General features: G+C 41.9%; 1 protein-coding gene across 4 annotated transcripts in view; it reads right to left on the reverse strand.

Annotated features, from left to right (window-relative positions):
- The window catches only part of KHDRBS3 (KH RNA binding domain containing, signal transduction associated 3), a 157,370-nt gene that overhangs the window by 36,441 nt on the left and 93,919 nt on the right, over positions 1-27,010 (reverse strand). For all 4 annotated transcript variants that reach the window (XM_019651307.1, XM_019651308.1, XM_019651309.1 and 1 more), the window contains exon 7: positions 9,692-9,774. In XM_019651307.1, the coding sequence (XP_019506852.1) occupies positions 9,692-9,774 (83 nt within the window). The remainder of the gene's footprint in view (positions 1-9,691; positions 9,775-27,010) is intronic.

Consider the following 27,010-nt stretch of genomic DNA (forward strand, 5'->3'; position numbering starts at 1 on the left):
TGGTAGGATTACAAACTGCCAAGGCGAACACCGCCCCCACTCTCAGAAATCCCCTTGTTTTTCAGGCCGGCCATGTTCTGCCATCCCTCTGTAATCACATTTTCCTCGATCAGAAACTGGGGATAATCCAAGGGGCCTACCGTGTCCCAGAGAAGCACTGCAGTCGTATGACGTATGGTATGGAACCATGTGTTACCCAAGTCTGCTTAAAGTTCAAAAATTTTGAATCTGAGACACTGAGCCCCAAGGGTTTTAGATAAAGGATTACAGAACTTCAATGGTTGCTGATGAGAGCACTTACAATGTGCCGAACATGGCTCAAAGTGCTTTCCATATATTCCTCTCATTTAACTTTCCGGCGACCCTGTGATGTCATCACTGCGATCACTACCTCCATTTTAAAGATGAGGACCCCAAAGCCCAGGTTAAATAACTCGACTGCAGTCACACCATTAGCAAGTGGCAGAGCGGTGACTCAAAGCCAGGCAGTCTGACTCAGTCACAGGCAACCCTCTTCATTCTCACTAACCGACTCGTGATGAGCCTTACCCGACGCACTGTTTCATCTATATTACTTTGGCCAAGTTGATTGCATAGGTTTTTGCTTTTGTTTTTGTTTTTTTTCATATCTAAAATGTCTTCTCTTTCCTTGAGCTTGCAGGGAACTGCCTATCCTTTGTATATTTACAATGTCAAACATTCATTCATTACACAGTAAGTCCAGGCACTTATTATACAAATATTGGGCCACAGGTTACGAACGCTTTTAAGGTTCCTTTTAAGAGGCACTTGTAAACTACTTTCCAAAAGGAACATATTCATGGCAACAAATCTAAGGGAAAGATACAGTCTACACCATGTCTGAATTGTTTCAGCTGCTAAAGTTGTGTCCAGTCAATGAGGTTTGAGTAGTTCTGAGAGAATCATGCAAACGGACACTATTATAAGTCATCCCTCACAAGTAACTTCAAGCTTCGACCGCAAATCTATGCTTCCAAATATTTTAGGACTCTGAAAACAATCTAAATTCAATGAAGCCTTCAAATAACTTTTTATTTCGCAAATGAGGAATCAAGATGGCATCTTTAATTTTATTCCGATAGTTTATTTGCTGGGATTTTACTGACTACAGCCTTCCTCGGGGAAAGACTGCAGAGTTTCTCGAGGCTGTAACTCAGGTCACAGCAGGAGGTGACCAAGGCCACAGGGCACTCAGGCTGCCAGGCCTCCCATGCTGGCTCTTGCACGTCCCCTCCGTGGACCTCAGCAAAGTTCCATAATATCTGTTCCTCAATGTCCTTGCCTATAAGATGGGATAACAACAGGTACGTACCCTTATAAGGTTGTCAAATGCTTAGAACAGCATGTGGCACCCAGGACATGTGACCTTAGTAAGTTTATTGATCTCCTGCTGTGGCACTTATACCTGTCATCTCATATAATCGCACTCTTACAGATCCAATAGCATCGCCATCACTTGACAGATGACAAGAGAAGAATCATAGACGTCAAGTAACTTGGCCTGAGTCACACAGCTGAGGAAGTGACGGAGCTGGGATTCACATCCACGTTTGCGTGGTGTCACTGCCCACAGTCTTCTCAATAACTCACGCCACTTCATTTTAAGAATCAGTAATTACGCCAAAGCTACGTCATTTTCTTTCACTAAAAAGAGTGCAGGATTTGTTCAGAAAATTCTTCTCAATAAAGATACATGTTAAGAATTTATGAAACATGTGGAAAGAAAACACAAGGAGATTCATGGAGCAGATCTTTACCTAACAGACCTTAAAATTCTGTATAAAGATTTAAAACTGGGGGTTTGATAGCCAACATAACCACTTTTTTGGAACCCTGTCACATGCTGTACGTTTTAGTAACGAACCGCGTCGCCTGGTGTGTTCAGAGCAGCATCTGTCACCGGTCTGAATGGCTGATCATAACACGGCTGCCGTCTTCTCGATGCTATTAAGCAGATGGCAGCACTAAGTCCAAATGATGTAGTACAAGTCCCCGGCGGACTTTGTTTGCACATACAGCCATTATCCTGCAATTCCTCAGTGATAAATCTCGCGTCCTCTCAAGAACATTAAAGAGTGAACTGACAGTGGCAAGTGATTCATTGCCCCTGGCATGCTTTGGCCCTGCCGTGTGCGTCCACGCAGGTGGAGGAGAGCATGCGTGAGGGTGTCATGTGGTGGCTACGGGGGCCTGGGATTCTCTACATTTACGAGGACAGATTTTGTTTCCTACTGTATGGTTTCAGGTTAAGCCAAAGGGCATGGATCTTAAACAGAACTGGGTATCAGGTCTGACTTATTAGCTTTGTGGCTTTGGTCAGGCTCATATTCTCTGAGCATTGGTTTCCTTATTTGTGAGATTAAGGACTGACAACCTTACAGAGGTTCGTGGCAATTAACATGATGGACAACCATGAGTGCATCTAACGGAGTAGCTGGGGCTTGAAAAGTATCCAGTAGATATTTTATTTCTTCAAAGCTTATTTACTTAATGAACCTTATTTTCTTTTTCCTTCCTTTATATTAGTCTAATTCTAAGGAATTTCCTGATGAAGCTATAAAATTTATTCGCTAATTTTAAATACAGTCAAGGGGTCAAGTTTGGTGGAAGGGCGCTGAAGTCAGGGTGAGGCCCAGTCATGGTTCTCAGATTCACTGGGTCAGCGTTCGGTTTCCATCATGACACACAACGGCCGATTCATGTAGTAACTAGAGAAATAGACGCCAGGCACAGCGGTGGCCCAACCTCAGCCCTCAGGACCCACGGTCAGGGCTTCTGCCACCCAGGTAACGCCACCTACCTGGTAGTAACTTAATGCCACTCTGTGCGGATTGTAACTTGAATACATTATGGCTGAGTTACAGCCATAATAGTCATGCAATCATGTGCTGGATAGGCTATCTTTTACAATAACTTTAAAATCTCATCACTACGACTGTGAAAAGCCTGCCCTGGTGCCACCTGAAGCCATGATGTGAAACAGCACTGACAGGTGTGCTCTCTGAGAAACAGTGCTGCAATGCACAGAAAACAGACTGGGATCAGCAGTGTCAGAGTGTCGGGCACTCATTGAACCTCTCTGTTTTCTCAAGAATAAAATGGGGATAATCCACCTTTTCAGGTTAAAATTAAGATGAGAGGGCGTGTGCGCACACACATACCCCATACATACCCATCCTAATGCAACCAACACACAGCAGTAGATGGTCAGTAACGAGGATTATTAACAGCAGTGCTTATACATGTTAATACTTTCACCTCGGCCTCTTCCTTCATTTTACCCTTTTAGGTTGTAGCTTCATTTTTTCTCTATAACCCTCCCCCTTTTTTCTTTTTCATTTTTTTTGTCAATGTTTACATAACACTGTATTAGAAGTATGTGTTTGTCGCTACCTTATACTCTTTGTGCTAAAAGGTTCCTGCAGCAAGTAGCCAAAAACTAGGTAAAAATGTATTTGACCACCATTTTACAAGGCATGGTTAATAAACTCTTAATCTAGGCCAAACCTTTACTGCTTTTTAAAGTCCAAAACAGCCAACCCTATTACGACACAGCAGTGTCTTCCAAGAGATAGTTGTACTGATGTATAAACGGTTATATCTTAAATGGAAACAAAGGCCACTGTTTCCAAAGTGAAAATTCCAAATTGTTTTCAGCCCGCAGCAGGCCGGCTCTTGAGAAGACATGACTGGACATATAATGCTACAGCTGTCGATGGAAGCGAAAGCAAACCAGAAAACAGGCGTTTGGCAACATTCATTTTTGTCTCGTTGCTTTCCTTGGACTTAGCACTTGAAAACACCCCAAGAGTACTCACAGCTTCTGACAGCTTTCATTACTCTGCCTACTGGGATAAAGAGGCTTAGGTATTGCTTTATCACAAAAACAAATCAATGATTTTATATATACAATGGAATATTACTCAGCCATAAGAAAAGATGAAATAGTGCCATTTGCAACAACATGGATGGATCTTGAGATTATTATGCTAAGTGAAATAAGTCAGAAAAAGTTGAAAACCATATGATTTCACTCCTATGCAGGATATAAAACTGAAAGCAACAAAGGAGCACAACAAACAAAGAAACAAAAACTCATAGACACAGACAACAGTTTAGTGGTTACCAGAGAGTAAGCGGGTAGGGTGGTGGTAGGTGAGGGTAAAGGGGATCAAATATATGGTGATAGAAGGAGAACTGACTCTGGGTGGAGAGCACACAATAAGATATATAGATGATGTATTATAGAATTGTACACTTGAAACCTATATAATTTTACTAACCAATGTCACCCCAATAAATTTAATAAAAAATTTTTTAAAATGTCTTAGCTGGATAACGTTTTTTAGAGTCAGACAACAGCCCTGGTTCACACACTTTTCAGCTGTGCATTCTTGCGAAAGTTGGTAAACATCACAATCCTTGATTCCCATACGAGGAAAACTTAGAATGTATGGTCATTATGAAAATAGGAGATAATATATATAAAGAACACAGATAGCTGAGTGCTCGACTTAATAGATTCTCCCAAATTGGCAGCTATTATTTCTAATTCCCTTTTTCAGCAATTTTAAGTGTTTTCATGAAAATCAGAGCAATTTGGAGGATGAAATTAAATATGTACTTGAAAGTACAGTCAAACCACAAAGTGCTATGGGAAATTAGTATGTCAATATGAAACCCATCTAGAAACGAAGTATTTTTACCACATAGTCATCCACTTTCGCTCAGAGGGTTAGCAGCACTTTTTTGAAACCCTTTTTGTTCTACTTTCTTTACGATCACTATAGGAATCAAATATTTCTTTGGAGAACTTACAACTATTCAGAGACAAAGACCAAAATATTATGATATTTTAGATAAAAATTATATATAGGGTATAAACGTAATGATTTGATATACAAATACATAGTGAAACGATTATTATCATCAAGCTCATTAACCTGACTTCTCACTAGTCACCTATTTTTGTGTGATAAGAGCACCTGAAACCCACTGTCTTAGCAAATTTCTAGAATTCAATGCACTATTATATTAACCACAGGCATCATGCTGTGAGCTGTGATTGCTATTCGGATTATAAATAAGAAGGCAAATGAAAATTAATTCCACTTAGTTTAGAATGAAATGAGTACATTTACAAAGAATTTCCAGGAGTCAAAACTATGGTTTCTGCGAAGGCTCAAGTCACACAGGGGGAGAGGCAGGTCCCCCAGGGCAGAGGCCATTTATCACCTGCTCTTTCCTTATTCATGCGAGCTAGTCAGGAGCTGAGTGTCCAGAGGAATTAATCAATAACTACTTTGAGCCAATGTATATTAGGAAAATTCCAATACTGTAACAGAATAGCTCATATTTCTCTGCGCAGTCCCTGTGTTGACAGCTTGTTACTCATTAAATGTGTGAAGTTAGATACACAATGCTTTGCTTTACAGTACGATATTAGCGCCATCGAGGTCATTACAAAAATCGATGGGGAAATGGAGCTGAAATGTACCGAATTCTCTATCAGTCTGTAGGGATTCCCGTTGCTACTCTCACTTTGCACAGGGTATTTGAAAATTGGGAGAAAAAAATCCTAATTTCTAAAGCCTCCTGAGAGAAGCTGTTGTCTCTGAAACAACACTTTCATAAAACGATTACGGTTTATGGAGTTTAATAGCCATGACTGAAGAAACACTGTGACCCAGCAGATGACAACTACCCTGCGGCCAGCCACACCACCTACTGTCTTGTTCTGTTTTGTTTCCAAGTGGACCTTGCTGAGCTCACTTTATGGCGGATGTCAGTGCTGACCCTGTGGGGAGAGCCCCTCCACCAGGTCCCCCGCCTCCCTCTTCCCATGCTCCCTGTAAATCACTTCCTCACACAGTCCTTCCCGATTTACTAGTTCCTGGAAGGAGAAGCAGGAGTAATTTAGAGCTGCAGGGCGGAGGGTAGGAACCAGGGTTTCCGCAGCGCTGCCTCCGTTGAATAATGTGCTAACTGCCTCGCATAAGTCACCTGATGTAGTTCCCTCGCAGAGAGGACCTGGTGGGCGGCTCACCTCCCCACACCTGACTCACACTGACGGGGCTTTTCAATCTCATTCAACCTTCAGGTCGACCCTCTAAAGACAAAACGAAGTGACGCACTTTACAAACTGAAGCTTAGAGAGGTGACACAACTTGCCCAAAGTCACATAACCAGTAAATGTTAAAGGTGGGATCGAAACACAGACATGTAACCATTACGGCCCGGGTCCCCCCGTGTTCTTGATGACACACGTCCATCAGAAAGAGCACCGTTTTCAAGCTTGCAACTGTACTTGTTTATGTATAACGTACACTTTAGTATTAAGGCATATCTTACACACACATAAGGGAACATCAAAAGAGAAATTTAGAAAGGACGAATACCACTGACATCTCTCCATTCCTTTCTGCGTCTAGTGTGTTGATTTGCCTACTGGAGGGTGTGTCTGCCCTGACCTGAGACACTACACAGCCAGGCTTTTAACCCTACGCTCCCCAAGAGAAATTTGCAATTTAAAGTTCTGTAATAGCTACATACATTAAAAAAAAAAAAAAGTAAGAAGAAACAGGTGCTATTCATTTTAATAAGATGCGTGTTTTACACTCTTTCTTTTATACTAAGTTTGGACTCGCCACATTTCAAGTGTTCAACGGCCACATGGGCAGGCGGCTACCACAGTGGACAGCGCGGTTTTAGCTTCTGCTCAGGTCTTCTACTATGTCATGACGTGTCAAAGAATATTTTCAGAACAGCTTTGTCATCTAAAACCAGGCCAAGTAAAGAATTCTACAGTAATATGGAACTATATAATGATAGCGCAGAATGTACTTTCAGATTTTGAGTTGAGAGAACTATTGAAGTATGGAATTAATTTTATAAAACCCAAAATGTGGAAATCATGAAATTTTAGACTACAGAACAACACGTGCTCCACGGTATTATCGATTAGTGACTATTAAGGCTCCTTGAGTGTAGTGGCAGTAAATGCTGTTTGCTGGGAGGATCTATTGGAAAATTGGAAGAACAAAGTTCTGAATTTCATTAGTCTCAGTCTATGACACCAATATGCAGCAGAGATGAGATTCTGAGGTTTGATTAAGGTAGGCGAGGTCTGATAAGGCAACACGCCCAGCTCAGATGGAAGCATGATTCCCAAGGGATTTGAAAGCATCGCCAAGGATTAGGTTTTTGCATATTGTATATGGCAAATACTAACAATTAGTTGTAGCAACTGAAATCAAAACCACGTCAAAAGGGGAGCCGGAAGGGGATGGAGCAAGGCACAGAGAGCATGCTTTGGCCCAAGGCGGACTCGACCCTGCTCAGTCTCCTGAGTTGGCATAAGTGATTTAACCTCGCTGAGCCTGTATGCGACGGGCTGGCAGGTTTAGACTTGAATTTTGCAATATTTCAGGGCACGCTGGGAGGGGACAGAGAATTTAAGTGAAGTCCACGGAGCGGTACCAAGCACAGGGGAAACACTCAGCAACCGGAGAGGATGGCGACTGGACCTCCTTGCTGATACCCGCTGCTGGATTCCAGGGGTGATGGGAATGTTTGCTATCCTCACTGGCGCACACGAGCATATGATTCTGAGACTATGGTGTTGTGCTTAAACCGATGCTGTAACTGTGCACGTGATGGGCTGAATTGTGGCCCCTTCCAGAACAATCATATGTTGATGTCCTAACCCCCAGCACCTTAGGATGTGGACATTTGGAGACAGGACCTTTATAAAGGCATTAAGTTAAAATGAGGCCTTGTGTGGGCCGTGATCCCATCTGCCTGGTGTCCTTATAAGAAAAGGAGTTGGTATACTCAAAGACAGCAGGGATGCACGCATGCTGGGGACACGGAGCACGGGCCTGTCTGCAAGTCCAGGAGAGGCCTCAAGAGAAACCTGCCAACACCTCGAACTTGGACTTCCAACCTCTGTAACGGTGAGAAGGAAAATTTCTGTTGCTTGAGCCACCCAGCCTGTGGTATTCTGTCATGGCAACACTAGCAAACTAATGCAGCACAGAACGCCATCTCCTCCAGCGACTCCACAGGTGGCTGCTTGGATTTACAATGGGGCAGCTGAGCGCGCTGTGGAGGAAGACACACTCAGTCACATGGACCTGGGGTCCAAGGTGGGCTCCTTCGCTTGTAAGTTGCACGATCTTAGGCAAATTACCTAATTTTTGTGAACCACCATATTCTTTCTCTTTAAAAGGACTGATGTCTATTTCACAGGTCATGAGAGTTAAATGAACATTCAGAATTCCTAGCAGTGGTTTCTATGTTTGCCAACGTGTGCAATTCTCACACGCTCTCTACTCATTCAGATGAGTCGTAGCATTGAAAAGCTCACTTCAAAGAAGGTAGGTTGGCCGTCGTACAAGATGTTTCTTTAAGTGAATCTCCCCTGACATTTAAAGGGCTTATCATTTATAATGTACCAACCTCTAAATTGGTCTTCTGCCTCTAGGCTCACATCTGTCAATCTAGCCTCCATACCATTATATAATTAACTTCTCTGAATCCAAGTCTAAACACGTCATTCCCTTGCATGTACCTCTTCAATGGCTCCCTATTGCTGCCCCAGGTCCCTGAGTAGGGAATATGTGGTCACCTCTACTGCCACCTCCTTTCTCTCCTGTGCATCACACCCTCGATTTTTACAAAATGACATGGAGTTCTCAAACAACACTTTCTGTTCCGTGCACTAAGCTTCTGACAAAAATGATCAGACTTTAACGACTACTTAATTGTTACAAGTTATGTAAGAAAAAAATTGGCACGAGCAAAAGGAAAATAAAATTTTATATACCTGTCAACCTCAGTATCAGAGTTAACACGTAAGAGTATCTGTTCATAGCTTTCCTGGCACTGTCTGAGTTCAAAAGTGAATTTATGTTTCATCAAAATAACCACATAGTCCATCTTTTTTTATGCTTCACAAAGCCAATATTTTATTTGGTGCACGTCTATCTTTGTCCTCCACTAAGTAAACATAAAGCAAGAGGTTTATACGCTTTGGGGAAAACATTCTGAACAGAATAAACACTGATTTCATATACCAATGAACATCAAGGTATATTATCAGAAGAGGCAACTATAAAACTCTGTTTTGGCTCTGATAACACTTATTTACTTTCGGGTAAATACTTATTTAGAAAACGAATGTGAACTAACTCGTTATTCACAAATAGGAATTTGAAGTTGTTAGCAAACAGGAGCACTGCTGCTATGAAATGGAAATGTTCTATGAATACGAAACAAAACGTGTGGCGTTTTCTTCCCTAGGTACTGACAGTGTAGGGTATTTACACATTTCTGATGTGATTTTGGACCTCAGGGCCTGAATAACCACGGACTTTTAGACATTGCTCCCCCTCAGGATATACTGAACACTTAAGTTAAATTGTAAGAGTAAATAAAATTTCAATTATGATTTCTCAAGCCTCATTAAAAGTACAGTAAATTTGGGAGGAATAATACATGCTACTTAGTAGAACAGACAGTGTTTCTTCAATGAAAGAAAACAAACAACAAAGCAGACCAAGTCAAATTACTCTCACTGGCTGATAGTCATCATCCTTTTCCCAGAGTACATAAATATGGAAGGGCACAAGCATGTGTTATGGGTCTGGTCATACAGATGGACTCTTACCTTTGGGCTGGGGTGCTATAGCTGTTATCATAGGAATCATAACTCTGTTCATCATAAGCAGTGCCGTATCCATCATCATAGTCCTAAAATATAACAAAAGAACAAAAATGTTCAGAGAAGTTTGTAGGAAGAAAGAAGCATTCTTCTTGTAGTGAATCTTTATTAATTCAGCTAGCACTTAACTACGTATCTAATTATAGTGTAAATAAAAATATAAGAGTGACATCAGTGAAAATGACAGAGTAAGGACCTCCAAAAGCAAAAAGCAAAGAGAAACTAGCAAAAACTGTCAGAATCAACATTTTTACAGTTCTGGAAATTAACCAAAGGCTTGCAGAGATCTTGAGAGCATTTATTTTCGTTTTTAAATGGCAGAATCTTGGTATGAACAGCGAGCTTTGTGATGTTTTAACTTGTTCTATTCTCACCCCTCACTCCCAGCTCTGCAGGAACCTTGAAATCCAACACCCACAATCACTATGGAAACCAGCAGGCTGGAGGCCACTGGAGGGGACAGAGCAGGGTGGAGCCATATCCAAACCCCACTCCCAGAGGGATGTCTCTATTTGACCTGACTTGGAGCCAATCCCGTGCAAAACCCCTTTTCTTTAGGGGTATTTGGAAAAAATAATCAGAGGCAATTATTTAAGATTTCTGCTACCTGAGGTGGTGGGATAAAAACTAAAGCAAACAACAGGCTAATAAGAAAAAGTAGGGGAATGAGATGTCCATATGGGCTCTGAAAAGTTCTGACACATTCCTGGGAATCTAAAAGAGCATCATGCCCAGTGCCATGTACATGCCCAGGAGACCTGAGAAGGCCCTGAGCGCTTTCCTTGGGCTGATCTTGAGGTCCAGTGCAAGAAGAAAAGGCAAAGCTAAAGCAGAGTTAGTTGTAGTTGACTGGTTGAGGGTTAAAGACACCCTCCAATAGGCACCCATAGGCTCTAGGCAAAGACTAGGGACTTGGTTTCAGGGCATTCAATAAAAGCTCTGTCCAATCATTAGCTGATGATGAAAGTAACAGAGAGGAGGCACCTAAGTGGCAACACATGATAAATATAGACTTTATAAAATTAGTTTGAGAAACTCACTGACCAAAATGAAAACAAAACAGATACCCTGGGCAAAAAGGGTAATCCAATTTTCACAGTTGGCACACTATATTAAAGGTCCTGCTTTAAATAGCCAACAACAAAAAAGTGACATGCAAAGAAACATGGAAGTTTGATCCATACACAAGGAAAAAAGGAATCAACAGCAACTCTCCCTGAGGAAGCTGAGACATGGGACTTACTAGGCAAAGACTTTAAATCAGTTATTTGAAATACAGTCAAGGACTCAAGGATAACCTGTGTCTAAAGAGCTAATGAAAAGTATGAGAACAATGTCTCACCAAATAGACAATATTAATAGAGACACAGAAAATAATTTTTTTAAAAGCAATTCTTGAATTTCGAAGTTAAACATTAAAAATTCATCAGTTTCAATAGCAGATATAACTAGACAGAAGAAAGAATCGGTGATCCTGAAGACAGGAAAATTGATTATCCAGTCTGAGGATGAGGGGGAGAAAAATGAAGAAAATGAACAGGGTTTCACAGACTTGTGGGACACCATTAAACATGAACATATATGTAATGAGACACCCACCCACAAGGAGGGGAGAAAAAGAAGCAGAAAGACTGTTTTAAGAAATAATGGCTAAAAACTTCCCAAATTTGATGAAAAACCTTAATCTACACATCCAAGAAGGTCCACAAATTCCAAACAGGATAAACTCAAAGATGCCCACACCTAGATACAACATCTGCAAAATGTTGAAAGACAAAGAGAAAAATCAGCAAGAGAGAAACCACTTATCACGTGCAAGAGACGCTCAATAAGACTAACAGCTGATTTCTCAAGGGAGACCATGGAGGCCAGAAGGCAAGGGGATTCCACATTCTGAGGACCAAATTAAAAAGACTGTCAACTAAGAATTCTATAGCCAGCAAACTATCCTTCAAAAATGGAAAAATTACAATATTCCCTGGTAAACAAAAATGGAGAGAATACATCAATAGGAGATATATGCTACAAGAAATACTAAAAGGAGTTCTTCAGGTAAAGTAAAAGGTCATTAGACAATAACTTGAACCCACATGAAAAAATAATGAACACTGATACAGGTAGCTACTTAGGTAAATATAAAAGATAGTATAAATGTATTTTCTGTTGTAACTCTGTTTTTCCCTATTTTATTTAAAAGAAAACTGCATGAAGAAATAATTATAAATCTGTGTTGATGGGCACACAATGTATAAGCTGTAATTTGTATAACAGTAACAACACAAAGGTAGGGAGAGGGTGAGAATGGACCTATAGAGAAGCAAAAATTTTGTGTACCATTGACATTAACTTGGTATAAATCTGAAAAAGACTAATATAAGCTAATATGTAAATTGCAATCTCCAGGGTGGGCTAAGAGAATATTTTAAAATATAAAGAAGGTAGAAAAAGAAATGACAATGGAATTAAAGTGGTCCAGTGAAAAATATCTGTTTAACATACAAAGAGGTAGTAGGGTATAAAAAAGACATAAGACATACAGAAAACAAATAGCAAAATGACGGATGTAAAATCCTACCTTATCAGTAAGTATTTACACTAAACATAAATGGATTAAACATACCAATTAAAAGGCAGAAATTAGCATCATGTTAAAAAGCATGATCCAACCATATGTATCTATACAAGACACACTTTAGATTCAAAGACAAAAAAAATACGTTGAAAGAAAAAGGATGGAAGAAGATATAGCATGGAAATACCAATCAAAAGAGAACTACCAGAGCTATGCCAATATCAGACAAAATAGACTTTAAGACAAAAATTGATACTAGAAAAAACAGAACATTTATTTATAGTAATAAAAGGGCCAATGTGTCAAGAAGATGAAATCATTATATAAATGTATGCATACATAGAAACATCTATAACAGAGCTCAACATGCATGAAGCAAAAACTGACAAAACTAAAGGGAGAAATAGACAATCTGAAAATAATATTTGGGGACTTCAATGTCACACCTTCAATAATAAAGAAACAACCAAAAACATAAAAAAATAGAAGATTTGAACAACAATACTAACCAATTACACCTAAGAGAGACCTAGTTACAAAATACTCTACCCAGTAAGAGTAAGAATACATATTCTTCTCAATTACACATGAAACATTCTCTAGGATAGACCATATGTCTTCCCAACTCAAAATTTTACTCCAAAGCTAAGTGATCAAAACAGTGAGGTACTAGCAGAGACATACAGATCTAGGAAACCAGAATTGAGAATACAGAACTAAACCCTTACATTCATGGGCAATTGATTTTCAACAAGCGTGGCAAGACAATTCAGTGGTAGAGAGAATAATCTTTTAGTATATGTTGTGGTAATAAATGGATATCTACATGCAAAGGAGTGAAGCTGGACTGTTACCTTACCATATAGAGAAATTCATACAAAATGCACCATACATCTAAGTATACAAGCTAAAATTACAACACTCTTAAGAAGAAAACATAGGAGTAAGTCTTCGTGATCTTGCATTAGTCATCAGTTTCTTAGATATGCCCACAAAAACACAAACCACCAAAGAAACTATAAATGGATTTCATCAAAATTTAAAACTTATCCATCAAAGGACACTAGTAGGAGAGTTAAAAGACAATCCACAGGATGGGGGTAAATATTTGCAAATCACATATCTGCTAATGGCCTAAAATAGTATTCAGGACTTTTAAAGAACTCTTACAACTCAGCAATAAAAAGACAACCCAACAAGAGCAAAAGCCATCCTCTACTTCTACTGGGGGCAGACTTCAAACGGAGGACACCCTGCAGCTATGCTAACAAGCACACTACAGTTATGTTAAAAGTATTGTAGAATTCAAAAAAGCCCAGAGAAATAATCGCTCTCTAAGATCAAATTAGGTATGTTACTCAATGACATTTACACCCATGAAAGTGTGACTCCTGCCCAAAAACTGATTTCTAAGTTTCTGGGGTTAGTCGATTACATAGGGACTTTGGACGTATTGGTATTTAATATTTAAATAAGCTTAGAAATACCATCTAAGTGTCTTGGAACATCAGAACTATCGATGCCAATCAATTTAACGATTACCGCCAGACGTCTTGAAGTAGAGAAATGTGGTTAAGGGGTAAGAGGAAAGAACTAGGGTTAGATAGGCTTCCATAATTTATTACCGGTGATTTAGGCAGGTAATGCACACATCAGAATCTGCTGCTTTGCCTGTAAAATGTGAATCCCTATAAGTATCCTGAAGGGATGAGAAACGACATATACATATGTGTGTATATTTCCCAGCAAAATGGCTGACATTAAGAACTTTATAAAGAATAGCTTATATATATTATTAACTATTACAGTCAAACATTACCCACACAGTCCTTCCTCCTAGATTTCTAAAATGATACACAATGAAGAACACCAAAAGCCATCACATGCAAAGGCGTGAGCCAAGTGACTAGTGTTAACATAATTACCGTCTTTTCTTAAAAAGTACCAATTAAATATTAGAGCACAATTTATTTGACTAGGAGCACACAAATACCTAAATAGGAAGTTATATTATAATGCTTTCAGTTTTGTAAAACATATTAATATGAAGGGATGGTACTGTGTTTGTAGGATTAAAGCTTATACAATTTATGAATGACAACCTAATTTTTTTACATGATTTTTCACAGAGAAGAAACTGAATATTTGTTGCAGAGCTACGTATCCAGTACTTTGGACACAAGATAGAACAGAATATAAAATGCATACTCATTAAATAGGGTCAGAGGAAGAATAAAAGTCAAGAATACAGTTAGAACACAATATGCAAGGCCCTGGGTTTCTCACTGTTAACTAAAGGTGACAACTAATTCAGCCACGATCTTCCAGTGACCAATACAAGGTCAGAGAAAGCTGTCAGACAAGGTACAAAGGAAAAAGCAACCACATAAAATTGAGATGATTTTCGTTATAAGTAGCATAATGCAGATATCACTAATAATTCTAGAAAATTAAGAAATTAAAAGAAGCTGCTATTCCTAATGAAATAAGTAATCTTATTCAATTTTAAAAAAACCAAAAACCTTCATTTAGCACCTACCCTGTGCCTGGCACACTGCTAGACGTCACAGGTGGAGGAGGCGTGTCACAGCCTGGCGGGTGTGCGGGGGCCCGAGGAGCGAGACAGGTGACAGACAACTACAGGGACAAATGTAATGAAGTGCTGTGGCAGAGGTGGGCATGCAGGGGGCGCGGAGTCGCCCGACAAGGGAAGGGAAAGCAGGGGAAGCTTCCCAGAAGCGTCCGCGTTAGATCTCAGTTTCGTAAGCAGAGAAAAGCAAAAGCAGCTGGGAAAATTCATTCCAGTTAAAACAGAGGCAGAACGCACGGCACGGCAGGTTCAAAACGATGGTGTAGAGACGTGAGGACGCTTCCCATCCCGGGAAGCAGACAGCTTGTGGTGGGTACACTGCAGGAAGCAAGCAGAGAGGGAAAAGCAATGGCCCTGGGGAACCCGCAAACCAGATCCTGGGTAACCCAGTGAGGATGTGATTCAGATTTGCGTGGCATGGTCCACTCTGCGCTTTAGAATCTGCCAGGTAACTGTGTCTGGAACAGTGAGGGTGACTCTGGAGGGTTAAACCTGCACCGAGGTCACTGCACTGCCCGTTCGTTCATACAAGATGCGGGCCTCATGGTTTCTTCAGTAATTGGTTAGTGGCTTGAAAAGAATGTGGCTTTACAAAGTTACGAAGTGAAGAATTGTAGTTCTATGCTTATTTAAAGGAATCAAAATTGGGCCGGCAAAGTGGCACATTGGTTAGGAGTTGGCTTGGGACGCCAGCTCTGAGCAGCAGGGCCCCGGTTCAGATCCCACCTGAGGACCAGTGATGCTGCGCCCTCGACAGCTAAGATGGTGAACAACAGCTCGACCTGGAGCTGGGCTGCCATGAGTCGCCGGTGACGGCGTAGGCTGCAGTGAGGCTGCAGTGGGCTGCCGTAAGCTACCATGAGTGGCCAGCAGCTGGTGTGAGCTGCCAAGAGCCGCCGTGAGTAGCCGTCCAGAGGCCAGTGACTGATCTGCCTCGCCCGGGAAGAGCGCAAAGATAATATCAACATGCGCCAGTGAAGCAACGTCCTCCACAACTAGACTGAAGAATAAAAGGACAGCAACTTGTCTGTTCCCCTTCCCCGATTCCCCGATGCTGTTCCAATTCCCCAATAAAAACTTTTTTTTTAAAAAAAGGAATCAAAATTGTAAATGACTGGCACTTTCTTAAATAACTGAAATGTTAAGTACTATCCTATTATGACTCTACACTTCTATGTCACTCATCTCTTGTTCAATTATTCTGTCAGATGTTACAATGCTAGCAATTGGAGTTTTCAAATTGGTTAGGTTACTAAATAATTGGCTTCTGTATTTTTACATTACAGATTTTAAAAGACTGAATTTGCAATTCTCACAGGATTTCTTTCATGAGGATTCCACAGTTGGATGTGGTCTTGGGGGTGCACCTCCTCCTATCACAAGCATTATTTGCTCCATGGACAACACTTGAAAAATATACGGGAGCATAAGGAAAATTGTGACAGGAGAAAAAGAGGAAAAGCTGAGTGTGACTGCGAATAAATGTGTAAGTTTCTAGGAGGGAATTCTTGTTGCTCATCTGCTATTTTCTTTCCAGGTAGGAGAAAAGGTCATGGGCTGAGAACAATGGGGGAGGATGACTAGTAAGGAACTCAACAGATGGTTAAAATGAAGGGTACAGAGTGGCAGAGCTGGGTAAGGGCCTCTGAATTTTTCTGGCTGAGGACAGGGTGAGCTGGGATATAGCACCCCTCTTTTTTCCCCCCCTAATGTTCTTATCTTCCAATGTTCCTAACTACTGGTTGCTTGTTTCTCTTACTCATATAATTTGACACGAAATTTCTCTTTAGATTTTCCTGTGGCTAGAGAAGAAACTTTACAAACAGTGCACGCAGTACAGCAGAGGATGCTAGATAGAGCCTTAGTTCCATCACCCAACTGAGCTTCGGATTTAGAGCTTGTCAGAACCTGGGAAGGGAGTCCACCGCCTCACGACCGGAGGGGCTGAAATGGTGAAAGATGTTCATCACACTTGAAATCTTCCCGTATTTCCTCCCATTTCTATATTTTCTCCAGAGGATTCTACTTTGTGACATGGCCCCAGGGTACATGTCGGCCTCAGCTTTTCTGCTTGTGTCTTGTGCCTCAAACGCGACAGCTCTTTCAGGTCACGTGCTGCTCCCTGCACGTCTCGGGGCCCGCCCTCTCCACCGAGTGAAGTAGTCCATACGGAGCGCAAATCTCCCCAGACCCACCAGACCGGAGTCTATCACCCACCCAACCGCTATGCCAGCACCGGACCTCACCCACACACCTCTGCTGCTGCATAGGAACCACTGGCTTTGGCTTCTCCAAGCACTAGGAACATGGGCTGTGTCTTAGTTATTCTTTTACACACTTAACAACAGTGCCTGGGGCAGAGTGGGGACGAACCCATGTTCCTTAGATTGCTGGGCTGAATGCCTCCGGAGGAAAAGCTCGCCATGTCCTGCTTCAATTCAGTCCTCTCACCTGCCCTGAGTCTGGGGAGCTCATCCAGATACCTCCACAGCCGTTCCTCAAAGGACCCGAAGCGAGGAGACGAGGCAAGATCAACTGTTCCTTCTAAGCACCCCGCTGGATTTCCTCCGAAAGACGCCTAATGGAGCTCCATCACATTATTAAAATGCACGGCCAAGATGTCGTTATCCCCTCCTGTCGCACTTTTCACACAGGATCCTGTGCCTGTGACCAAGGCAGTGGTGGAGCTACACATTGCCAATAAGATGCTAAGAAACCGTTTCTGCACAAACCTCTGCAGGCACTTTTGTCTGCAGTCAATGACTCCGGCTTCACGAGCCATTATCACTCCGTGTGGCCAGTGAGTCTCAATGTTTTACCTCCTAAACCTCTGCCATACCTGCCCCTCCTCTACAGTCCCAATGTGGCCACATGACAATCACGCTGAAGTGCTCAGCCAGACCAGCACCACATCCTGGCTCACCCCCTGGCTTCCCAAGGCTTCCTTAGGGAGCCTTCCTCCAGAATTCCCGACTAAAGCGCACATCTGAGCTCCTTGCTTCCCTGCATGCCAATCTCCGCTCCCCACTCCTCTCTGGGCTCCTAGGAGATAAAAAGCACAGCCCTAGGCCTCTCAGACTTGCCCTCTGCAAGGTGCACAGGGACCCTGCATCACATGCTCCAGCGCCCAGCGACGAGTCCTGAAGGAGCTTCTGTTCAGGTTGGAATTTCTCCGCACAGGCTGTTCCTGTGATGTCACCTTTAGGTCTTCCCCAGAAGACTTCAGGCTCCATCATCATGTCCTCCTTTGACCTTCCATCACAACTGATAACTTGCATATGCGGCGTCTGCAGCTACTTCCCTGCCTCCTTTCTCTCCCACTCGTCTGCCTGGTCCCTACCGGTGAGGGCTAGGCCTTGTCCTCTTGGATACGCAATGCCTGGCACATAGGAGGCATGCAGTAACGTTTGCTGAACGGATGGATGAATGAATGAGTGATAGAACTAATTAAAGAACAAGAGGCAGGAAACAGAGCATAGCTCTTTTAAGATGAATGCCAATCAATGAGATATCGTAGAATAAAATGCAGTATTTAAACACTGTACATTTTGATGAGACCTCACCTGAATTCTTTTGTCAAACATCACCTGTCAGTCTTACACTTCCTGCCCTCAGTAAGAAATTTCCCTTTGAACTCTGTTATTTTGTTTTTGAAAGCCAGAGTAACATTGTTAAAAACAGTGAACAAACATGCACAAGAAATAAATGTATATTAATACAGATTTCTGCCTCATTAAAAAAGGCTTATTCATCACGCTACATCTCTGAGCCTTTGGTCTTCAATAAAGAAGATGTCTACATGGAATTTAAGTGACAGGGTGACCTGGACTCTTGGTAGATGCCAGGGCTTCGGGAAGGGGAACTGTTCTAACACAGGTAGAAAGTCTTCACTGGCCATTCCCAACCTGCAAGCTCCAACTGCCACGTGGCCAAATACCAAAGAAATCTTGCTTTGAAAAGAAGAGACTTTTCCAGAATAAAGGAAACAGCATGACCTATTTAATTCTATTTCTGTCACAAGTAAAATCAAGCATAACATTTAAGCCGGAAAGAGCCATTTTAAACAAACAGGAGAATTTACAAAAGACAGTGATTTTAAAAAATAATGTTTCAGTTTTGAGTCCTTTTTTTAAAAAGAGACAATTACCCTACATAAATACCTCACTTTAATTAGGGACCTATCTGGTCATTTCAAAATGTAAAAAGTTTTCATATATAACACAGTGCTAAAAGCTTCTTTAAATCTAGTTTTAGAGTGATTACTTTGAGTTTATAAAACCAAGAGATTAACTAAAAACAGGCTTTGCAGAAATGTATTTTTGCTGAGGTTTGGAGTAATAACAGCCTTGTCAAGTTCGTCACCAATGACTGTGAACACATCAGAAGTTATTTTCTAATTAAAGACGAAAATCACAGTATTACTAATAATTCTAAATAAGAATCATTCCCATAAGCATTTAAATAAAACATCATTAATTCAACAGTCAAACCACATCCCCAGGTGTGTGCTGATGGCTGTGACAAATACATTCATGTCAGCCTTTGGGTTTTGACGTCTGTGTTCAATCTCCAGCTCTGCCTCTTAGTAGCTGTGTGGCTTTGGGGAAGTCACCTAACCTCCCTGAACCACAGTTTGATGATCTTCCAGCAGGAAGTATAATCCACCTTCTGGCTACTATTTCCAATGGCTGTGGGAGGGTTACGCAAAAACTAAATATATGAAAGCTGTCTGGCACAGTTCTTGCCCAATAAAGACAGTTTCGTTTTATGTAAAGATCTAGTCCCTTTAACACTCTCATGCTATTAGGCCAGACAAACATGAGGGCTATTCGGGCTTTTGTCTTTTGTAGAATGTGATGCATTCTTAACACTGTCTAAAATGCGATGTCTGCATTTCCAATAGTGTGCAGATACTGGCATTAACTACTGTGGTGTTCAGATAAAGAAACAGCTGACCAGGATTAGCTGTGATCCCGTCCACATCCAATCACAGCCTTTAAAAACATGTCTATGTCAATTATTCATAGAATGTCTTTTCTCTCTCAGTTTGTATCTGAGAGAGAATTAGGTTTGTTTGGATTTGACAAGGCGTTCCAAAATATAATAAAGCAAAACAAAACAACAAAGAAGTTACCCCAGAAATCCCACAAATGAGGGAAGGGACAACTGTAAACAGAAAATAAAACTTAACCAGCAATCCTGCAAAGACGGGGAAAAGGAGGAATAAGTAAATTTTATGAAGCCCGTGTTATGGGCGTCAATGCAGAATATCTTTACATCAATTTTTCCGTCTCCCCCGGGACATAGGCATTATTGAACACCTACTTTGTGCCAGCCTCTCACTGTGCTCAGCACTGGAGATACAGTGTTAAAGAAACAAATCTGTCCTCATGGGGCTGACATGCCAGCTGGAAAGCAGAACAAACCGATCCTATATAAATACAGTACATACCGCAGCTGGGAGTGTGGGGGGCTTGCAATCTTAGAGTGGCCAGAGGGGCCCTTAGAGAAAAGAGACTGCACACAAACGTGGAAGGGCTGGTGATGGAGATTTTGGAGGTGGGGGTGTTTCAGGCAGAACGCACAGCGAGGCCAAAGGCCACGAGAGGAGAGACCGGGGCAGAAGCACAGAAGCCAGATCACTTGCTGGGAACGAAGTGGCCCCTGGAGGCTTCTGTGCCTCGTGGAATTTCTTTTTTGTCTTTCAGCCTCCCTGATGTAATTTCGAGTACACTAGCTCTTCCTTTATCAGTGTCTAATCTGCTATTAAAACCATTTAGTTAGGTTGGGTTTTTGTTTGTTTGTTTGTATTTTTCAGTTCTAGAATACTTCTGTTTTCTGTATTTTCCAGTTCTCTGCTTAAATCATCAATCTCATCCTTGACTACAATGAGCTTAAAGTTTGTCTGTTACCTGAATGTGTGGTCTGTTTCTACTATTTTCTTAGTTTCTTCTTACGGTGCCTTCTTGCATGCCTGCGATTTTTGATTGAGTACTTGCAATTATAGATGGAAAATTCCAGAAATAATTTAAGGTCTAGGCTGTCACATTTCTGCAGAGAGAATTTATATTTGCATTTCATCATATTTTTTATGGTTTTGGTCAAACACAAAATAATGCATAGAAAGGTACCAATCCTAAGTGCACAGCTCAGGGCATTTTCACCAAGTAAGCACAGCTCTGTAACGAGAACCCAGAGCAAGAAACGGAACATCGGTGGTCTCCCGGGAGCTCCCCTTGGGCTGTGCTCCCCAAAGTACCCACAGTTCTGACTTCCAATACGATCGGCGACACTTCCTTCCTTCTGAGCGTTCTATGAATGTGATCAGAGTAGCTATCACTTTGTACCTGGTTCCCTTCACTCAATTATGCTGTGACTTGTCCAGGTCTCATCATAGTCGGTTCCTGTTCGCTGCTTGGACATGTCCATCTGTCTGATCATAGGACAACTTGCTTCCTGTTCTGGGGCTGGAAGGCAGCGTGCCTCTCCCTGGTTTTGCTTACATGGCCCCCACCCCCCCGTGTGCCTGCTGGTGCAGCTGTGCATGCACCTCTGTGGAGTAGTTCCCAGGAGCAGAATCGCTGGGGTCTGGGGGGGCATGTGCTCAGATTCAACAGGTGGCGCCAAACATTCTTCCCAGAGTAGCTGTGCCAATTACAATCCCACAACAACAGATGAGAATTCCGACTGAGCCCCATTCCAGCTAACACCTGAATTTATATCTTTAATGTTAATCATTCTGGTGGGTGTGCACAGTCCTGGGTATTACGCTTTTCCTGTATTAATATCTGGGACACAGCAAGAGTCTGTTCTAAAAGAGCCACACTGGTAAACTGAGGAATCAGGCTTCTGAGCCAACGATGAACATCCTTCTATGTCACTTGCTACGTGCCAGGCACTACTTTTTAAAATACTTTCCACGTGTTAATTTATCTAAACTTTATAACAAACTCATGTGATAAGCACTAATATGTCCATTTACAGACTGGGAACTGAGGCGAAGAGCAGCTAAGCAACTTATCTGAGGTCACAGAGCAATCAGAGACACAGCAAGGATTTGCAACTAGTCTGCCTCGGTCCTGACTTTGCTTGTACCCATTGTGATATGTTGCTTGTCCCTATAAAACTGAGGGTCAGCCCCTGCAGTGTAATGGACTCCCCAGGATAATGCCACACTGTGAGGACACAGCTAGGTGGCCAGCTGACTGGCCACTTGCTCCGCTGTCTCAGTCCTCAGCCAGCCTCACACTGCTTTAGCCTTGACCTGAGGTATCTTTCAAGATCCCACACCCTGTTATGTACCTCACACTCTATTCTACCTATAAACAAAGTGGATAGAATCAAAAGTACAAAGATGATAGTAAGCCTTGTCGATGATACACCACCCCCAAAACTCCCCCTGCACACACCCACTCCGTCCACGTTCTACGCCTGTACGTATCGCTGCAGTCTGCTCGGACAGCCTTCCAGCTCTCCTGCCTGTCCGCTAGTCCCCTCTTCCGTTTGGTTTCAACACTGTCTCCTCTGAAAGCCTTCCCACAGTCCCAAGCAGTCAGCCTTCCCTTTGTCCTCCCTGACTATTCTGTACGTAAGTCAGTGACAAGGGTTCCTACCCTGAACAGCAATTGCGTTTTGTTTCCATACCAAGAAATCAAACATTGGTTACTTGCGTAAAAAGGCACGGCCCCTATCATCAATAATTTTAAATGTAATGGGAAACAAGACAAATTGAGGAGTGATCGGATTACTCTAAGATAAGCACCCTAAACAGGATATGTGCATACACGGATCCAGGGAATAGAGAATGACCCCCTGAAATACACAGGGGGTTACGAAGGACCCAACAATGTGGGGACGGTGAGTGCTCCTTCCGAGACTCTGATCTATTTGAAGGCAAGGGCTGAGGTCTGTGAATGCGGATTAAATGCTCCCAGGAAAACCGCAAAACCAAGATGGCAGGTTCTTGTAGGAAATCCATTCTAAGAGAGGACTACTCCACCGGTTCTCAAGTTCCCCTCCCTGCCTCAGGCTCATTCGCCTGAGGGCTATGACACGCCGGTCACATTGGCTCCAACACAGCCACCTGGCTCAGCCACCTTGCATGGGCGAGCCCAACTAGGAAGGCAGAATGTCAGCCTTAGCGACATTCACTCAGAGTCCTCCACTCCCTTAAGAAACCACTTTGTTTGGTGAGGAGAAAAAACAAACCTCCAAATTCATAAATTCAAAATCTGAAATTATTTCCTCAAGTTTTACCTTTCTAAAGTAGGTCAATCTTTCAAGCATTTAGAGAAGAGATCGACTTGTGAAGCTTCTGATAGACATTTCAAGTAAATTGCACACGGCACTTATTTTCACTTCTGGTAAAATAGATATGAAAAATTATAGAACCTTCATCTTTTTATCTAAAATAAAAAGGTGTCCCTAGGCTTTTCAATTCACATTTAAAATGAATTTTCATAAATAACCTTTTCACAATCTGTACTCTGTTTTAATTTAATTTCTCACTATGGAAAACAAGATAATTGAAGCAGTTTAGAGATTAGTTAACTGTCAACAAATTATGCCAGTAGTCCCTACGTTGGGAAATTCTGCCGTCAGTACAACCCTCATCTGCACTAAATCCCCAAACTCATCATATAATTAAAACTTCAGGTGAGCTCTCCAAAGAAGGACTATGGCTTCACTGAATCTTTAAGAGAAATCTAGATAGAAAAATTACACATACATTTAAAAAATATATTTGTTTTTCCCTAAAGGGCTTCCCTGATGTTTCTAGTTGTCAGAATTTCAGAAGAGTCTATTCTTATGCCAAAGGAGGAAGTGGTGGTCCCTGTCCTGCCATGTTACAGAAGAGCATACCATTTAGGGCAGTAGTAGCATTTCATTTCTCTTAAGGCAAGTTTCATCTTTTGTAGCTTTACTGAGCCATGACGCCAGAGAACAGGCAGAAAAGACATGCAGGACCCAAGGTTTAGATTCCTGCTCCTGTTCTAAACTATCTCTTTGACTCTTCAAAAATTAGACATCGCTCATTTACCACGTTAAAATGTATTAGAAATGTTTGCTCATCTTGCGGAACACTTGCAAACCACGTTACTTGCCATCCAAGGTTTTACTGTACAGGGCTTTGAATTCCTTGAAACGGACTGGTCCTTGTAGCTCCGGGTCTTGGTTAAGAGAGTGGGACCTGTAGCCAAATCCATGGGATCCGGGCTTTGAATTCTACCTCTGCCCTAGTCGGCTGTGTGACTCTTAAAAAGTGTGCTGATCTCATGGTGTTGCTTTAAAGTTGTAACAGATCCATGCAAAAGGCTGAGAAAAGTGATTGTGAGGAAGTAAGTTCCTACAGCATATTCCTGGTCTCAAAGCATCATCAAACTTCTAAAGAAAGACTCGAAACACTTCTAAGAGTAAACAATGAAATAAATGTGAGCTCTACATACATTTAAGGAAGATTAATAAAAACAAATAAGAGAATGTGTTTCCAATCCACTCATTCCAGTTCAAGGTCATGGTGGACAGTGCCTGTCCTGGCAGCTCAGGGCACAAGGTGGGCTCCCACCCTAGACAGCGCACCCTTCAATTGCAGGGGTCACACACACACTCAGACTGGGAACATTTAGACACAATTCACCTCATGTGCACACCTTTGGGGTGTAGGGGAAATTAGAGTACCTCGAGGAAACACACCTAGATGTGGGGAGAATTGTACATCCCACAGACAGTGGCCCGGACAGAAGCGATTTGTTTTTCCCAGAAACATTATAATGAAACGACCTTGAACAAACAAACATTATTCCAGGACCTGCTGTAACTGAAAAAGTTTTCATATTCTGATGAACTTGTGTGACTTCATCTAGAACACCCTAACACTCGTACTTATGTTTAAAGGTGATTAAGCCATCAGCTCAGCCTCAAAAGCTTAGAATGATTACACAGCATTAAGATATCAAGGGGTATTAGTGAATGGTAAATAATCCTATGAATAGATGGCAGATGCAGTCATAATATTAAATGAGTTAGAAAATAATATGATTAGATTTTCTAAGACAATCTTAGTTAACACATCTTGAATAGTAAGTGTGCATTATAAAAAAAACACATTTTTTGAAACAGTTTTCAAAATTTTTGTTTTAGAATTCAAAAGATTCACACCCACTCATTTTAGCTTGTTTCTTCTCATTAAAATGTTTGTTTTATTTACTCTGTGACTTTCTTTTTAATGTCAAGGTTTCAACTTGACAAAATTAAAGTTTCTTGTTAGAAAAATCATTTTTAGGGTGATGGGGAAACTGAGTAAGTTTCAGAAAACCTCAACCCATTATCACATTTTCAAGGTGGAAAAGAGATTAGGACAACTAACTCACTGATCTGTTAGGTAAAATACCATCATCTCCATTTTGCTAATTTAGAAACTAAGGCCCCAAAAGGTTAAATAATTTACATAAAAAATAAACAGATGGTGATACTGACAAGAAGTGGGGTTAGAAACCAAGTGTTATGCTTCTCGGAATACTATTCTTTTTACTAAATTGCATTGTCTTTCATATTTATTAGCTCCCTGAATGAGCCACATTATGTCTGCGAAACGGCTTTAAAATACCTACTATAATATTATTTCACTACAGTTAACAACAGTACCCATGAAACATGGAATGGCAGAATTCGTAGGCCATCCTCCGCATGCTTATTTAGTATCTCCAAAACCTCAGGCCCTGGGATAGGCTCTGGGCACACTAAGAATTACAAAAAGAGTAAAAAACAGACATAGTTCCTGCCCTAAAGGAATCCACAGTCTACTGGGGACAAAGACAAGTAAGGGGACATGGAGGTAGGTGCCAAGTGCACCAGAGATGCTACTAACCACGCCTGGTTCGGACCAGGAAGGCTTCACCATGGAAGAGTCAACAGTAGAAAAAGCTGGCATAGAAAAAATAAACAAGGCACTGGAAGAGAACCACCAGCACAGGCAAAGGGACACGGGGCTCACTTTCCAGTGCGTTTAAAGAACTGCAATTGGTACTGATGAAACGTGAAATGATGAAGTGGGGAGACAGGAGGACAGTCATGAAGACCTTCAGATGTCACGCAAAGGATCTCAACTGTACCCTGAAGAGACTGAGGTCCTTCCAGAAGTCCACACTCAAAGTTCTTCTGTTCTGGGGCTCACGAGAGTGAGGAGAGCAGCAGCAGCAGACATTAGATGCTGGAAAGTACACTGGAGTGTGAGTAATACACTGTTTAAGGGAAGGAACCAGGGCTAACAGCCAGACCAAAAGTATAAGTGTGACGAAGTAGGCCATGGCAATTGTCTATATGCCTGTCTGCTCATTCGTCCATCCATCTATCTATCCATCCACCCATCCGTCTGTCCGTCCATCCATCGTCCATCCATCCATCCATCTGCCCATCCATCCATCCATCTGCCAATCCATCCATCCATCCATCTATCCATCCATCCATCCATTCATCTGCCCATCCGTCCATCCATCTGTCCATCCATCCATCCATCCATCCATCCATCCGCCCATCTGTCCATCCATCTGCCCATCCGTCCGTCCATCCATCCATCCATCCATCCATCCATCCATCCATCCATCCATCCATCCATCCAACTAAACAGCCAGTACTTAGTAAGTGACTATTATGTTAGGTGGTAGGAATAAAAGAGCAAACACAGACTTAACGTTAGTGAGGGGTCGGACATGAAAACAAATATACAAATAATTGCAAATCGTGACAGGTACAGGCACCGTGAGAATATGATCAGAGCACATGACTTGGACATGGAGAGGCTGGCGAGAATGTTTCCCGAGTACAAGCATCATAACTAATGCAGTTACAACATCGCTGACCTGGAGATGCAACTTATGAAGCAGTGAGATGTGGGCTACTGTTTGAATACACGGAATGGAGAAGATGAGTGAATGAGACCCTTGGAGCCTGAGTATGTGGCAGTGCCATTCACCATAATGGGGACTATAGGCAGAATGAGGCCCTCTGTGCCAGCCTGACCCACAGCTTTCACAGGACTGCAGGGCATTCAGGGAGAGAACACAGGAGGTTGATACCAGAGAGCTCAGGCAGAGGTTTAGATCCT

Source organism: Hipposideros armiger, unplaced genomic scaffold, assembly GCF_001890085.2.
Source record: "Hipposideros armiger isolate ML-2016 unplaced genomic scaffold, ASM189008v1 scaffold_157, whole genome shotgun sequence".
In the NCBI taxonomy this organism is placed as follows: domain Eukaryota; kingdom Metazoa; phylum Chordata; class Mammalia; order Chiroptera; family Hipposideridae; genus Hipposideros; species Hipposideros armiger.